The following is a 15520-nucleotide window of genomic DNA, read 5'->3' as shown; positions in this document are numbered from 1 at the left end:
GCCGCCGCCCCGAGGCGGAGGGAGCCGCGCGCGGGCGGGCACGGAGCCGGCGGGACGAGGGAAGCCGCTCCCGGCGCCCGGGCGGGGAGCCCCAAGCGCCCCGGTCTAACCGTGTCTTCTCTCCTCGCCTGCCGTCATGGACGTGCGCTTCGCAGGGTGCACAGAGGGTACGTATCGCCCCACACGCATCTGCTTTATTTCCCCGATTTTCTGTTAATTCGTTGATACTCGAGCTTATCAATAACGGTGCGGGGAAATTGGTGAGGAAGACACTCGTTCAGCGAGCCTGGGCACACCATGGTTGTAGGTGGTACTAAGGGATTCTCTGTTTTGCTTCTCAGGCATTTGGTAGCGCCAATTCCTGCTAAAGGGCTATTTGCAGACATTTACGGGTGATTTACAAAGTCTTTATTAAAACGAGTTCCATATTGTGGAAGTTTGATTTAAGAACATATAAACACAGCGCTTGTGACCTTTCAGTTCTTGTTAACATAAAAATCAAAAGAAGAACGAAAGTAAACCTATTTAAATAGTTTTTTTTCTCATAATATTTTTCTAATGTTTATGCCCTTTGCTTTTTTTTTTTTTTTTCTCTCTCCTCTAGAATGAAAGACACTAGCAAAAAGAACAATATTTTTGCTCAGTTCAGGAAGAACGATCGTGACAAGCAGAAGCTGATAGAGACCGTAGTAAAGCAACTTAGGAGTTTAGTGAATGGTATGTCCCAACACACATAGATCTGTTAAATCAGCTACACCTCATCATGCCAAGAGGTATTTCTTAGCTGCTCTTTCTAGTGAGCAAACCGTGATATTGGTTAGGACGTTGGTTGCAAGCCATTAAAGGCAAAATGCAGTGGGTGACTTGTACACAGCGTCTTTGGTAAACAGTTCTTTGTATGTATTTTTAATGGATTGAATGCTATTTTATATATTGTAAACAAATGGTGAAAAATGAGGTTGTACAATAAAAAAGATCAATCATTGTACATGGAACAGCTGAACTGTAAATATTATTTAAATAGAGGTAGACTGGATGTCCAAAATCTTGCTCCGAGTAGGAATTATTTGCCAGATGATCCTTACTTACTGTTTTCTGGATAAATCCTTATTTATTGGGTTTTTTTTTTGTTGTTGTTATTGTTGTTTATTGGTTGGGTTTTAGGCTTTTTTTTTTTTTTTATGTTCGGATACTTGCATTTCAGATGCTGCCTGTCATTTTCCTGCATAAATGTATATTAGCCTTAAAGTGATTGAACATAATTTTGTATGCCAGATTTTATAGTCTGGAGGTTTGAAAAAAAAAAATCTTTTTTTCTTTAGTTCCTTTGAAAGCTGCCGGAGAACTAGATTCGATGCACACTCAGCGTTAGGGCACTAGGCTTTGTTCTCACATTTTAATCCTGCCTTGGTGAATGTAAATATCGCGTTCCTTGCAGCGTGACCCTCTTTGCCCGATGTTGTCTCCGTTCCTCAGGGGCACCGTTTCTGACTGTACTTTTGTATGGGGTAATTTTGCCGCTGCTGCCACCACCGGGGGGCCCCGGGGTGCCCTCCCTGCACCCCAGCTCCTTGCACCCCCCCGCCTCCTTTAGACGTGGTGCAAATGTTCAGCGAGTACGAACCAAATGCAACGTGTAATTAAAAAATAATGTACATCTCGCTGCATTTCTAAGTTATTGACGGTCTAAATACAGTAATATAAACGTTACTCGTATGCGTGTCTGATTGCGCCGCTTCAAACGCACCTGGTGTTTGGGGGGGAGCGGCCCGAGGGGGCGGTGAGGGGCGCCCGGCGCGGCGGGGGGAGCCGCCCCGGCCGCGGGGCCCTCCCGGCCCAATCACCGCACTTGGCCGCGCCGCTTAAATATGCAGCAGAGACGTCACCTCCGAAGGTGGATCAGGAGCAAGTGGCCAATATCGCTATAAATGTGGCGAGCGGCTGCGAGCCGGGCGGGCGGCCCGGAGCCGGCAGCACCTCGGGAGTGGGTCCAGGCCGCGGCGCAATGCCGGCCGGGCTGCCCTGGCCCGCGGCGCCGCTCGCCCTGGCGCTGCTGCTCGCCCTGGCGCTGCTGCTCGCCCTGTGCCGGCCCCTGTGGGCGCTGCGCTGGAGCCTGAGCAGGGACCACGGCTGTGCCCTGCCCCTGCCCCGCGGCTCCATGGGGTGGCCCTTCTTCGGAGAGACCCTGCACTGGCTGCTGCAGGTAAGGCTGGGGGGCGCCAGGCTGGCCTGGTGTGTGGAGGGGCCCACAGCAGCACCGGCCTCACTGCCGGCTCCTCTCGTCTGTCCGCAGGGCTCCCGCTTCCACAGCTCGCGGCGGGAGCGCTACGGCAACGTCTTCAAGACCCATCTGCTGGGCCGCCCCGTGGTGCGGGTGACGGGCGCCGAGAACATCCGCAAGATCCTGCTGGGTGAGCACACTCTGGTCAGCGCCCAGTGGCCACGCAGCACCCAGATCATCCTGGGCTCCCACACGCTGCTCAGCTCCATCGGGGACCTGCACCAGCAGCACCGCAAGGTGAGCGCCACAGCCACCCTCACGGGGCGTCTGTGGGCACCTCCTGCCTGGGCTTGGCCCTCCATGGTGCCCCATGGCCCCTCGCTTTAACCGCCTGCCTCTGTGCCCCCTTCTCCTCCTAGATCCTGGCGAGAGTGTTCAGCCGTGCCGCCCTGGAGAGCTACCTCCCGCGGATCCAGAAGGTTGTGAGCTGGGAGCTGCGGGGCTGGTGCATGGAGCCGGGCTCCATCGCAGTTTATTCCTCCGCTAAAACCTTAACTTTCCGCATTGCAGCTCAGATTCTGCTGGGACTCCGTCTGGAAGAAAAAAAGTTCAAGGAGCTGGCCAAAACCTTTGACCAGATGGTGGAGAACCTCTTTTCCCTGCCCCTGAACATACCCTTCAGTGGGCTGCGCAAGGTACTGCCACCTGCCCCGCTCCCCCTGGGCAGGGGCACTGGCCTGAGCCCTACAGCATGCACCCCCCATGGTCCCAGGCCCATCACGGGGACCCCAATGGGCCGGGGCAGCCTCCTCTGCAGCACCCTGGGCCACGCTGAGCACTGCCCAGCAGCCGCCCCTCGGCCTCCCTTCTCTCGCCCACTCTTGCTTCTTCACCGTGCTGTGCAGCATAGGGCTGCCATGTGCCTGCATGGAGTCTTTCCCCCGGGGTGAGTTTCAGCTCTTCCAAGGCTCTACTTTCCACTAAGCGGCTTGTGAGGCCCCTATGCTCAGGTTCTTGGTGTGCCCGTAGCCTGCTCTCCTTCCTCGGCCCGTGTGTTGCTTGTGCTGGAGCAACACAACCTGTCGTGTTTGGTCCTGTCTCATCTTACCCAGCCCCGTCTCACGGGGTGCAGGGCTCTGGGCATGAGGACATGGCAGGTCCTCAGGAGCTTCTCTGCACACCTCGGAGGAGGCACAGGGCGCCAGACCCGCTTACAGCCCTCAGTGCCTTGACCCCCAGCAGCAGAGGATGGTGAGGAGGCCTGGAGGGGAGCGTGCAAGAGGGACAATTTCCTTCCTCTTTGAACCCACTTCCCTGCTGGATTGCCCCTGTTGGCCTATTTACCCACACTCCTGCTCCTCGTATGGATCTTGTGTCCTGTTTCTCTCCCCAGGCTTTGGGTTTTCCATCCCCCCAAACCCTCTGTTGCTGCAGCCCAAGTCCCCTGGCTCCTTCAGCAAGGTTTTGTCCAGACTCTGAGATTTCTACTCCAAGCTCCACCTCAACAGATTCCCTTTCTCAGTGAGTCCTACTTCTCCTCCAGCTTCCTCACAGCTCTTTACAGTGGTTCACAGCTCATGTTCCCTTGTTCTCAGAGTTTCCACTTGGAGATTGCCATCAGTGTGAGCTTTCAGCACCCCTCCCATTCCTCCCTGTCTGTCAGACACAGCCTGTCTGATGCTAAACCAACCCCTTTAACTTGCATATGGCTCCCAACTTCTTTCCTTTTGCTCACTGTCCTGTTTTCATCACCTAGCCTTTTGCACCTCAACTCTGAACCCTTGTGTCTTATTCCCAATCTGTGGCCACTCTTCGTCCCCAACTTCTGTTCCTTCAGGCTTTTGAGGGAGGCTTCAGAGCTGCACTCTGTCACTCAGTCCCTCCCCACTTTGCACAGAAATCTTCTCAAATGTTTTGCTGCTTAGGAGAACAAATCTACTGGAGATTGGCTGGCTGTGATTAACATGCATATATAAGCTAATACATTCTGGAAAAGCCATGCATTTGTCACAGCGTCAGATCTTCCTTGCTTCCTTGGCTCAGTTCTGCTAAATCACCTCTTCTTGTCCCTTTGGACAAGCCTCTTTTGGACCTAACAAGACTGTGAATTTGTTCACTGCAGGTCCCGCTGCAGCCGTCCCATGGTTTTGCTGCAGTCTTTTTCCCACAAGGCGTTTCTTGGGGCTTGGCTGTGTTTGGTTCACAACAGAAAGTCAAAAGAATTTGCATCAGTTCAACCAAAGACAGAAGCATCACACCACACCAGCCTCTTGCCAGGCTTTGGGGCTGGGCAATGATGGATCAAGCAGACTTTGCTGTTACTGACCCTGGGATTAGAGACGACCACATTTTGGGTCCCAGGTCACTCTGGATAGGGTTGGTTTCTAAGGCTCTCCTGAACTGTGTCTGCCTTCTGCAGGGAATCAAAGCACGGGACATGCTGCACAAGTACATGGAGGGGGCTATACAGGAGAAACTGCAGAGAAACAACTCAGAAGATGATAGCGATGCTCTGGATTTCATAATAAACAGTGCCAAGGAGCACGGCAAAGAATTCACGATGCAGGAGCTAAAGGTAACGAGACTCCCCCTTTACAGTTCCCCTTCTGACTTGTTGGCTGTTTGGGTGAGGGGAAGAGGGTTACGTGAGGTGCCATGCAGAGCCACTGGCTCCTGCCTTACTTTTACCAGCACTGAGGACACCATTTCCAGTGCAAGCAGGAAAGCTTGGACTCAGTGTGCCCTGCTATGTGCCTGTCACTCTGTGCCAGTTGCCGTGGAGAACAGTTCATTTTCCTTGTTGAAAGTGGCAGTCAGTGGACTGAAGGGGGCTTAGGGTGGATGGACACCTCACATGGAGAAGGTGTAGGAGCAAAGCAGGTGCCTAAACAGCTCTTAGCCCTCAGGCAGCACACGGAGTGGTGGGCAGTGTACTGCTTATATGGTTCTCTAGGCTTGCATCTCTCTGCACTAGTAAAGAATTCGTATTTAAAAAGCAAATAAATACTCCTAAGCATTTCCTTCCCAATGCCTCCTGGCTTCATCCTGGTTTAGAGAGGGGTTATTAGGGTTATGCAGCTGTGATAATCCTCTACATATGACAGTGAACTCAAAAACCTCCAGATAATGTTATCTCAAAAATACTGGAGCTAGTTGTGTGCTCCTTAGCATGTAGCATAGCAAGACCTATAGCACCATATTCCTCAGTACTGTGAGCTTAAAAATCTCTGAGGCCCCCAAAATATCCCAAAATCGGCCCAGAGGTGAGATGCTGGATTGTGGCCACTCCCTATCACCTAGTCATTAATTATATCTTGTAGCCTGGGGACTTTCATGCTGAGGTGATGAACATGGGCCATCTCCGTGACTTAACAGTCAACTCCAGTAGTCCTTATGGAGGCAAATCTACCAACTGAAAGTAAAGGGCATTTTACCAAAGAACCTGGAAAAAAAAAAAAATATCTCCAGGTCATTCTGTGTCAGTGAGAAATACGCAACTAAATTTATATGACAAGTTTTGAAACTGTTTTTCATGCACACATTAGCTGAATGCTGTTTAAAGGTAGCGAACACAGTTACTCAACAGTAACTTGAGTTACTTTATTAATTAGTTAAAAAAACTGTCTCAAGACAAACATTTTATAAAAGTGAAATATGTAAATAATTCTAATGTGTTTGAAAGACCTTACAGAGACTACTAGATACAGTTAGAATGAGCACATTCAGCACAGTAAACAGGAAAATCAATGGCAATAATTGTCAAATGAAAATCAGAGTGACTACAGTTGACCAGTCTCTATTAGTATGCACATGTACGTTACACAACATGTACCTGCCTCTGATCACAAATGGACAACAACAGTAGGATGTTAAGTATAATACTTAGTGAAGCGTCAGTGACTTGAAAGGGCTCAGCCAGGTGATTCAGATGGTAGCAGGTTCCTAAGCTGTTTATACCCTGCACAGTTACAGACTTTCTTCCTTGTTTGTATCTAACAAAATTACTTGCAAAGTGCACTGCATGTACTTGTAAATATGGTCGCATTGTGCACTGTAATAAAAGAGAGTAGAGCTCTCATCCATTGAAAGGGTCTAGTTTGACCTCAGGGTGTAGTTTGAAACTCAGAGCTGACTACAAGTCATGGATAGGCAACTTGGAGAGATGCTCCTAACACCAGCAGATACTAGTTAGCAATTCTCGTTCAAACAATTTGAAGGGAAAATATTGCATTTTCTCACAGAGGCTATGATTTGCAGTGGTGGCATGAACTCAGCCAGAACCCAGCAATACAAAGGTCATTAAGTACCATCTTCAAAAAGGTTAAAACCCTAGAAGGTTTGAAAAAGATCTTGCAGCATAGCAGCTTTTAGTGAGCGAGTCAGTGGGACAGGCATGAGCTGCCTGAGTCCCTGGTGGGGAGCAGGGCTTTAGCACTGGGCAGCAGTGATGGAGCTGTGGGAGGAAGCAGCCTCCTCATCGCTGGCTGCATTGACATTATGAAGGCAGAGAGAAACGAACAGCTCGGTGTTGCATCCTGCGTAACAGCATGGTCAGAAATGGGTGCAGAGCCATCAGGGCTGCTATTTCACTGCGCAGAGCCTGCCCTGAAAGCTTCCCATGGTACTCAAATGCTCTGATTTTTAATTGCACATTGTGGATCTAAGAGATGCATTTTATCTTGCTGTGAAAGTAGAAACTCGTAGTAGTGGTCCCAGGAGGTTGGAGGGAGCAGGGGAAAATTCTCATTTCAGGGTTTTTGTTCCAGCTGAACATGCCCATGGGAGCTGCATTTTGGTGTAAACCCAAAATGTCCAGCCAATATATGGTGCTGGGGACCAGTAGCCAAGAGTCGTCCCTGTTATATTAGCCACGGCCTTCCTCCTTGGCGTCAGCACCCTTGGCTTTTGCCTCCATCCTCCCTCCAGCCCCAGCATTTCCAGCACCACGGCACGGTGCTACAGAGATTTTCAGATACTACTGCAAGTTAAATACTGGCTATACTGAAGCCAAGGAAAGGTTTGTTTTTCTATTTTCATTGCAGTTTCACAGAGGTCCAGGGTTCGCTGACATTATTTTGGCAATTTTCCTTTCTCCGTTTTCCTTTGCTGGCATTGGAAGGGGATGTGAGGCTTAGAGCCGTTCCTGCCGCGTTGTTTTCGTATGTCCCATCACTGGTGTCCGTCCACCCCGGAGTGACTGCAGCGCTGCCGGGCTGGGAGCAGGGTGCGCTGAGCATCCCAAGCGGCAGCTTAGCCACTTCCATGCGTGCTGGAAATGGCAGTAGTTGGTATTTTTAACCTAAATGTTTTCATTTTGGCTTTGTGCAAGGATAGGAAAAACTATGTGATCAGTCTGTGACTTTGCATGGTTTGGATGTTGGTTCAGGGCACTGCACTAGCTGTCAAGGGCCTTTAACTTTGTTTTCCAGTTTGTCGCGGGGTGGTGCGAAGAGCAGCCTGGTACAGGCTGGGCCATGTAGCCCTGCACCGAGTCCATCCCGGGCGGCTGGGATGGGTGTCCGCAGCTAGGCCGGAGTTATGGCTGTGGCTGTGATGTGTTTGCGCCGGGAAACCTCCACGCTCTCTGTGGACACCTCCACTATGGAGCTATGGGAACACCACCATCCTTCCAGCTATGAGACTTAAAAAAGCAAACCAGTTCTTTGCCTGATCTGTGGAACCCATGGCGTAGCTCCCTGCCAGCTACAGGGCTTCCTGGGCTGACTTGCTACAGCAAAGGTTTTCCTGCTGTTGGCCCTGCTGGCTTGAGTCCCCCTCCACACAAGCAGGTGGTTGAGTTTAAGTGGAGATGGCTCAAATGCAACCTGGCTGAGCCAGGGCACCTAGCACATACGCACTGACAATGCAGCCTCATGACGCCCTGCGGGCCAGAAGGGCTGGACACCAAGAGCAACAGGCAGGTGAAGGCAAAAAACTTAGTGCGTGGAGTGAACTTTACTTAGTATGCTAAAATACATGTTAAGATGCCTGTTAAAATCTGTTAATGTTGACAGGATGGCTCAGAAGGGCTGGTTTGGAGGTGATGGGTGCTCAGATGGGTGTCTGCATCCATCCCTTGGCAAATGGATGTCCTGTTCCTGCAGGTGTGATGGGTGAATATGGGTCTCTCCCACTTTGGTCCCTACTGACCCAAGGTGGGCACAAGTTTGTGGAGAACAGCGGGGAAGCTCAGAGCACCCTGCACAGGGATGAGACTCTCAAAGGCAAAACCAGCTTGAAATCATGGCCAGATTATAATGTCATTCAAACCTGTCTCCTTCTCTCCCAGGAGTCAGCGATCGAGCTCATCTTTGCTGCTTTCTTCACCACGGCCAGTGCCAGCACCTCGCTGATCCTCCTGTTGTTGCAGCACCCCTGGGCGATTGAGAAGATCAGGCAGGAGCTGGTGTCACATGAGCTGCACCGGCTGTGCCCAGGCTGTGTCCACACGGGACCCTGCCCCAGCCCCCTGGGTGCTCGGGGCCGCCCCGGGGAGAAGCGGTCGCTCCTCGATACGGCTGACGATGCTTGCGAGGAGCCGAGGTGGCCGCCAGGCGCAGTGGGGGACGAGGAGCCCGGGGGCAGCCGCTTGCAGGAGCCGCCTGCCGTGCAGGCGCCCGGCTCTTCCCTGAGCGGTGCAGAGCCCGCGGAGGCGCCGGGGCTGCACTGCCACGGCACGGTAGCCATCAGCCTGGAGAAGCTGGGCCGCCTGCGCTACCTGGACGGTGTCATCAAAGAGGTGCTGCGGCTGCTGCCCCCCGTCTCGGGGGGCTACAGGACGGCGCTGCAGACCTTCGAGCTGGACGTAAGTGCCCCCCATGCCGGCGCTCAGCGGCCGCCCCTCGTGCAGAGCCAGCGGCATGGGTGCCTCACGCTCCCCGTACTCTCATCCCCACAGGGCTGCCAGATCCCCAAAGGCTGGAGCGTGATGTACAGCATCCGTGACACCCACGAGACGGCCGCCGTCTACCAGAGCCCCCTCAGCAGCTTCGACCCCGAGCGCTTTGGCGCTGCCCGGCTGGAGGCTGCCGGCCGCTTCCACTACGTGCCCTTCGGCGGCGGGGCGCGCAGCTGCATTGGCCAGGAGCTGGCGCGGGCCATCCTCAAGCTGCTGGCCATCGAGCTGGTGAGCACAGCTCGCTGGGAGCTGGCCACCCCCGGCTACCCCGCCATGCGCACCGTGCCCATCGTGCACCCCGCCGGCGACGGGCTGCACCTCCACTTTTGGCCCTTGCAGCCCGCCTGCTGCAGCGAGGACTGAGCTGGCAGCACCTGGCCCCTGGCTGTGGAGCCCCTCATGCTGCCTTCATCAACAGGGGAAAAGAAAAGGGTTTTGTTGGTTTTCTTCCTCTCCCATTTTTTTGGTTTTCTGGGTAGGCAGGAGCTGCAGAATGCTGCCCTCCCTCCCAAGCATGGGGTGCTTTGGCTGCAGCCCCCAGGCCTGGGTTACCATAGAAGCGGTAGGGAGAGCATCCTACCCTCCCACAGCTTTTGAGAGAGAGGGAAAAGGGTGGGAAAATGGCGTGGGGAGGGGGGGCATCTCTGCAGACCACCACCCCCCTGCTCTGCCTAACGCAGCATCAGCAATAGGTAGAGCAATAGGGTATAAACACATCTTTATTGTAAATATTTCACCTGGTCCTGCACTGCCCGGGGAAAGCATTGTGTCTGGGCGCCGTGCTGCTGCTGGCACAGCCCTCGTCTCCATCCTCCAGCCGAGCTGCTCTGCTGCCACCTGCGCCGAAGGCAGGGAGCTTGCTGGAATAAACAGCTGGAAAGGACAGCTTCTGAATGCCACAACTTCACGATGGGAACTTGAGCACCTGCTCGTCCTGTTGGCGTCACGAGGGGCATGAGGAAGGTGATGGGCAGAGGCCAGCGGAATTGACATCCACCTCCTGCAGGTGTGGGGTTGAGGACATGCGTTTAAGTGCTGGATGCCTGCCTTGGTACAGCACTGGCCAGCTCTTCCTACTGGGAAATGAGTTTAGCCTTGGAAGTGAGTCCTGGTGAGGACAGTGCTGGGTGCAGGACCTGGAATAAGTTTCCAACTCCTTCAAGCTTCTCCTTCCCCAGCCCAGGAAAGCTGCCCCTCATCTCACAGCAGCCCAGGGGACCCATCCCCACATGGGCCACTTGGGAGGGAGCTGCGGCCGGGAGAGCAGCAGTGCTCTCCTGGTCGTTGGGCCATAGGCTGCAGGCAGCTGCTCCATCTCCTCAGCTCCTGCCTTTGCCCCACTTCTGCACCGCCCCAAGTAACCCCGCTGCAGCCACAGCCACTACCCGGGCTGCAAATGTGGCTCCCAAATGTGACGGGTCAAATCTGGAAGAGCTTGACCGGCAAGGCTGAGTTAAGCACTGTTGGCAGGTCGACCTCCGTAATGAACTGGAGCCCCTGCCCCTCCTGACCTTGTCCCGGAGGTGAATCCTTCCGGCTGTCAGAGGTGCAATCGGGAGGCAGTGGCTGCAAGTGGCAGTGACCAGCTGTAATTAGCAGGAGCTGCTGGCGCAACTGTGACCTGCGGGGGGACAGCGGTTCCCAGCCAGGACCCGCGGACCCCAGCGTGGGGAGTGAGGGCCGGGAGCTCCAAGCACCGCACTCAGACGCTACAGCCTGCACCTAGTAAACCCGGTAGCTGCTGCAGAGACACGTACGGGTTGAAAAGAAAAAAAAAAGGAAAAAAAAATAAAAGGTTGAAAATGATTTTGTTTCCAAATAAACATGAACATTTTCAAATGAAGTGTAATAATTGTTACACGTAATCAAAGTTCGTTCATATTAGGCTGTTAATTTCTTGACCCCCTTCCAAGATGTTTTTAATTATCTCTTTCACTCTTCCCTATTTGATTCTCCCCGGGCCGGTGGCGGCCGCGTACGCAGCTGGGCAGATAATAAAGGCTTCCTGTGGCAATTATCGGTGCTCAGGCCACCGTATCTCGTTATTTTGATAGACAGTGAACTTGGCGCGCTTGCCGGCCGGGTTCACGCAGATGTCACGGTCCGTGTTGTAGGTCACAAGCGGGTCAGCGCCCGGCGAGGGGAGAGCGGCGGGTCAGGGCGCGGCCGGCGCCGCGCTGCGGGCCGGGGGCTGCGGGGATGGGCGCGCTGGGAGCGGGGAGGGATCCTGGCGGCCGCGGGAACCCGGTGCTAAAACAAGTGTCTTTAAAAATGACAGCCCGCTCTCCGCCAGCGCGCACGCAGCTCCCAGCGCTTTTGGGAGCCGTCCCGCTCCCTGGGAGCGAGAAAGCAAAACGGCCTGGGGAGTGTGGAGAGAGAGGGGAAGAAAAAAAAATGCGGCGAGCCCCGCAGTTAATTGGCGGCTCCTGCAGCCCCGCTCCGGGCGCCCCTTCCCGGCGCTGCGCGGCGGCCGCGGGGCCGGGAGCCGCTGCCCCCGAGCGCCTCTCGCCGGCGCCGCGCAGAGGAGCGGCGCGGCGGGCCGGGTGTTCGCTTTCCGCGCTCACCTCCCTTTCCCTCGGTGACCCGCGGTTGAACCTGCATCGGGAGGCCGCGGCGGACGGCAGCCCGCTACTCCTTCCTCCGGGGACGGGCAGAAACACAAGCCAGGCCTTCGAGGTGAACCAGGGGGCAGCGGCGGAGGCTCCGCCGCGATGCCCCTGCCCGGCGCAGCCCCCGGCCGAGCGCCCCGTCCGGAGCCGGCACCGCCGCAGCCCCGCGGCTCCCGGGCAGAGACAGCGCCGGCTCCGCCGCTCCCTGGGCGCCGCCGGGAGAGAGGAAGCGGCTCCGCGCGCCTCGGTACCGCGCTGCGCCCCGCGAGCTTCGGACGGACACGGGCTGCGCGGGGCGTTTCTTTCGCAACCTGCTGCGGAGCGGGCGCAGCCGCCGTCTGCGGCGGGGAGGATGCGCCGCGCCGAGCAAATAGTTAAAGATTTCGGGGGGAGGAGCCAGGCCGCAATCCGCAATTAAAGATGAACTTTGGGTGAACTAATTTATCGGACCAAGGTAGGGTGGGCAGCAACCTGGGAAGGGTATAAAAGGCGGCGGGCGACGAGCGCGGCCCACGCACTTGGAGCTCCCGGGGGGCCGGGCGGGACGGGACGGGACGGGACGGGACGGGAGGCGCTGCCCAGCCCAGCCCAGCCATGGGCTTCTCTGCCCTGGTTGCCAGTGCCCTATGCACCTTCCTGCTGCCCCTGCTGCTCTTCCTGGCCGCCGTCAAGCTCTGGGACCTGTACTGCGTGAGCAGCCGCGACCGCAGCTGCCCGCTGCCGCTGCCCCCGGGCACCATGGGGCTCCCCTTCTTCGGGGAGACGCTGCAGATGGTGCTGCAGGTAAGGGCGACGATGCCGCCCGCAGCCGAGCGGCGCCCCGGCCCCTCATTTCGCTGCAGGGGATGGGGATGAGCAGCGGCTTTGCCGGGCTCCCGTGCCCAGGTGGGGAAGAGCCGCTGTCACTGCCACTCTTCCTTTTTTTTTTTTTTTTTTTTTTTTTTTAAATTTTATTTATTTATTTATTTTTTCCTTTCCTTCCTCCGCTCCTCTCCCTCCCCAGCGGCGGAAATTCCTGCAGATGAAGCGCAGGAAATACGGCTTCATCTACAAGACGCACCTCTTCGGCCGCCCCACGGTGCGGGTGATGGGCGCCGAGAACGTGCGGCACATCCTGCTGGGCGAGCACCGCCTCGTCTCGGTGCAGTGGCCGGCCTCGGTGCGCACCATCCTGGGCTCAGGCTGCCTCTCCAACCTGCACGACGGGCAGCACAAGCACCGCAAAAAGGTACAGGCGGCCCTGAGGGTGCCCAGGTGGGCAGCGGGCGCCCCACGGCACCGCAGCTCAGCCCGTCTCCCCTTCCTCCCTCTCCTCCTCCTCCCCGGGCAGGTGATCATGCGGGCCTTCTCGCGCGACGCCCTGCAGCACTACGTGCCCGTCATCCAGGAGGAGGTGAGCGCCTGCCTGGCGCGGTGGCTGCGCGCCGCCGGGCCCTGCCTCCTCGTGTACCCCGAGGTGAAGCGCCTCATGTTCCGCATCGCCATGAGGATCCTGCTGGGCTTCCAGCCCCGCCAGGCCGGCCCCGACGGCGAGCAGCAGCTGGTGGAGGCGTTCGAGGAGATGATCCGCAACCTCTTCTCCCTCCCCATCGACGTGCCCTTCAGTGGGCTCTACCGGGTAAGGCTCCCCACGCGCCAGGGGCAGAGGGGGACCCAGCCCTGTGGGTGACCCTGGCACTAAGGCCCATGGCCTCCTGCCCAGGGCCTGCGGGCGCGGAACATCATCCACGCCAAGATTGAGGAGAACATCCGCGCCAAGATGGCCCGCGCAGAGACTGAGCCTGGCTACAAGGACGCGCTGCAGCTGCTGATGGAGCACACGCAGGGCAACGGGGAGCAGCTCAACATGCAGGTGAGAGGCTGGCGCTTAGGTCCCCAGGGCCAAATTTGGCCATTTTCCCCCAGACACTTTTCCTTCCGGCAGCAGTGTGCTACCTGTAGGGAAAGCACAGAGAGAGCAGTGGTTGCTGCCTCCTCTCCCTGTGCAATGAACCAGCTCACACTGCACCCAGGTCCTGTGGGCACAGGCTGCACCCAGGCTGTTGGAGCGGGAGCGCAGGAGCAGGGCTGCATCCCTGCGGGCTGTATCCCACGGAGCAGGGAGCCCAGCACCCTGGGGTGCTGCTCCAGGCTGGGAGCACCACACGGCTGCTCTGTCTGCCTTGAGGAAGGTGGCAGCCTGGGCCTGGGGAAGGCATCGTTTGAGGCCTGTTTCATCCCTTCTTTGCCCCTTCTGCAAGGAACTGAAGGAGTCTGCAACAGAGCTGCTCTTTGGGGGCCACGAAACCACCGCTAGTGCTGCCACATCACTGATTGCCTTCCTGGGGCTCCACCACGACGTCCTGCAGAAAGTGAGGAAAGAGCTGCAGGTGAAGGTGGGTGCCTCCCTGGAGCTGCTCCACGGGAGTGGGTGCTGCGAAGCCCCTGGGTCTGGGCCACGGCGGGGAGTCCCCTTGGCCCATGTGGGACAGAGAGTCCTGTTGGATGGTTCGGCAAATGCCACAGCAGCACCTCCCTTCCTAGGGCTTGCTGTGCGGCTCCCACCAAGACAAGCAGCTGGACATGGAGGTCTTGGAGCAGCTGAAGTATACGGGCTGCGTCATCAAGGAGACCCTCAGGCTGAGCCCACCCGTTCCTGGAGGATTTCGGGTTGCACTCAAGACCCTTGAGCTCAACGTAAGCAGGGCTGGGGCTCAGGCTCCATTCCTTGGAGAGGCCACAGGCACTTGAGGATTTGGGGAGCGGAGGGCTGGTAGGGAGGCCTGCAGGGAGCCAAGAGGGAGGTGGGTGCAACAAGGCTTCATCTGATCAAACATGTCCTGGCACTCGGTGACTCCTTTCTCTCCCCTTGGACAGGGCTACCAGATCCCTAAAGGCTGGAATGTTATTTACAGCATCTGCGACACCCACGATGTGGCAGATCTCTTCACCGACAAGGATGAGTTTAACCCGGATCGCTTCATGGCTCCGTCTCCCGAGGACTCCTCTCGGTTCAGTTTCATCCCTTTTGGTGGGGGCTTGCGGACCTGTGTAGGCAAAGAGTTCGCCAAAGTCCTCTTAAAAATATTTACAGTGGAGCTGGCTCGGAGCTGTGACTGGCAGCTGCTCAATGGACCTCCTATGATGAAAACTGGCCCAATAGTGTACCCTGTGGATAACCTGCCTACCAAATTCATAGGTTTCAGTGGCCAAATCTGAGGGGTCAACGCCTCTGGCTGGATTTCTATAGCATCTAGTATGTACAAAGTAACATTTTTTGTTTTTTAAATAGTGACAAAGGCCTTTAAATATTTAAACTTGTAAATGTATAATAGTTATTTATGTCTTCTAAATATTTCAAAAGGCTATGATATTTTTTTTCCCAAGCACTACAATTATGGGTCTATGATTCATAATTAGATAATGTTATTTCTATAGAAATAAGTCTTCCTCTATTTAAAGATGTTATTGAAAGCTGACCAGCTAAGTGTTTGAAGACATTTCAGGACAGTGTATATATTAAGAAATATTCTTAAAGGCATTTGAAAAAAACAGTAACTAGCTACTCATCCAAATTACCTAAATGGTTATTGTTTGAGAATGTTTTCAGTATTATTTGTGTCTAGGTCTTATGCTTAATGTGTGAATTTTAAGCTGATAATAAAGTTTATTTTTGAAGATCCTCTGTATGAAGATCTGCCTGTATGCGAGAGAGTAGCTTAATTAGCTAAAATGGGTCTAAATGGGTTTAGATGTGAAGTCAGCTCTGGTCTTGTGAATGATTTGTTCTCTCTTTCTACTAAGTTCATAACT

At 55.1% G+C, this 15520-nt stretch overlaps 3 protein-coding genes across 8 annotated transcripts in view; all 3 read left to right on the top strand.

Moving 5' to 3' along the window:
* EXOC6 (exocyst complex component 6) overlaps positions 1-1127 on the top strand; it is an 84917-nt gene extending 83790 nt beyond the window's left edge. For all 6 annotated transcript variants that reach the window (XM_026051040.1, XM_026051060.1, XM_026051075.1 and 3 more), the window contains 2 exons: positions 156-167; positions 605-1127. In XM_026051040.1, the coding sequence (XP_025906825.1) occupies positions 156-167; positions 605-737 (145 nt within the window). In that variant the 3' untranslated portion in view covers positions 738-1127. The remainder of the gene's footprint in view (positions 1-155; positions 168-604) is intronic.
* Positions 1128-2005: 878 nt separating this feature from the next.
* On the top strand, positions 2006-9482 carry LOC112957520 (cytochrome P450 26C1). The gene is made up of 6 exons (XM_026051170.1): positions 2006-2203; positions 2294-2518; positions 2641-2916; positions 4641-4796; positions 8511-9026; positions 9120-9482. The coding sequence occupies exons 1-6, from the start codon at positions 2006-2008 to the stop codon at positions 9480-9482; spliced, it is 1734 nt and encodes a 577-aa protein (XP_025906955.1).
* A 2839-nt stretch (positions 9483-12321) lies between these two features.
* LOC112957711 (cytochrome P450 26A1) lies at positions 12322-14961 on the top strand. The gene is made up of 7 exons (XM_026051453.1): positions 12322-12511; positions 12732-12956; positions 13059-13346; positions 13431-13580; positions 13969-14103; positions 14252-14404; positions 14585-14961. The coding sequence occupies exons 1-7, from the start codon at positions 12323-12325 to the stop codon at positions 14924-14926; spliced, it is 1482 nt and encodes a 493-aa protein (XP_025907238.1). The 5' UTR covers position 12322; the 3' UTR covers positions 14927-14961.
* The last annotated feature ends 559 nt before the right edge of the window (positions 14962-15520 follow it).

Source organism: Nothoprocta perdicaria, unplaced genomic scaffold, assembly GCF_003342845.1.
Source record: "Nothoprocta perdicaria isolate Ctin4 unplaced genomic scaffold, notPer1 scaffold_111, whole genome shotgun sequence".
In the NCBI taxonomy this organism is placed as follows: domain Eukaryota; kingdom Metazoa; phylum Chordata; class Aves; order Tinamiformes; family Tinamidae; genus Nothoprocta; species Nothoprocta perdicaria.
Note: the sequence above shows the minus strand (reverse complement) of the source record. Positions and strands in the feature narration are given on the sequence as shown.

Coding starts and splice junctions, on each gene's coding strand:
- LOC112957520 (XM_026051170.1), top strand. CDS start 2,006: ATGCCGGCCGGGCTGCCCTGGCCCGCGGCGCCGCTCGCCCTGGCGCTG. Junction 2,519..2,640: donor TGCACCAGCAGCACCGCAAG/GTGAGCGCCACA, acceptor TTCTCCTCCTAG/ATCCTGGCGAGAGTGTTCAG. Junction 2,917..4,640: donor CCTTCAGTGGGCTGCGCAAG/GTACTGCCACCT, acceptor TGCCTTCTGCAG/GGAATCAAAGCACGGGACAT.
- LOC112957711 (XM_026051453.1), top strand. CDS start 12,323: ATGGGCTTCTCTGCCCTGGTTGCCAGTGCCCTATGCACCTTCCTGCTG. Junction 12,957..13,058: donor AGCACAAGCACCGCAAAAAG/GTACAGGCGGCC, acceptor CTCCCCGGGCAG/GTGATCATGCGGGCCTTCTC. Junction 13,347..13,430: donor CCTTCAGTGGGCTCTACCGG/GTAAGGCTCCCC, acceptor CCTCCTGCCCAG/GGCCTGCGGGCGCGGAACAT.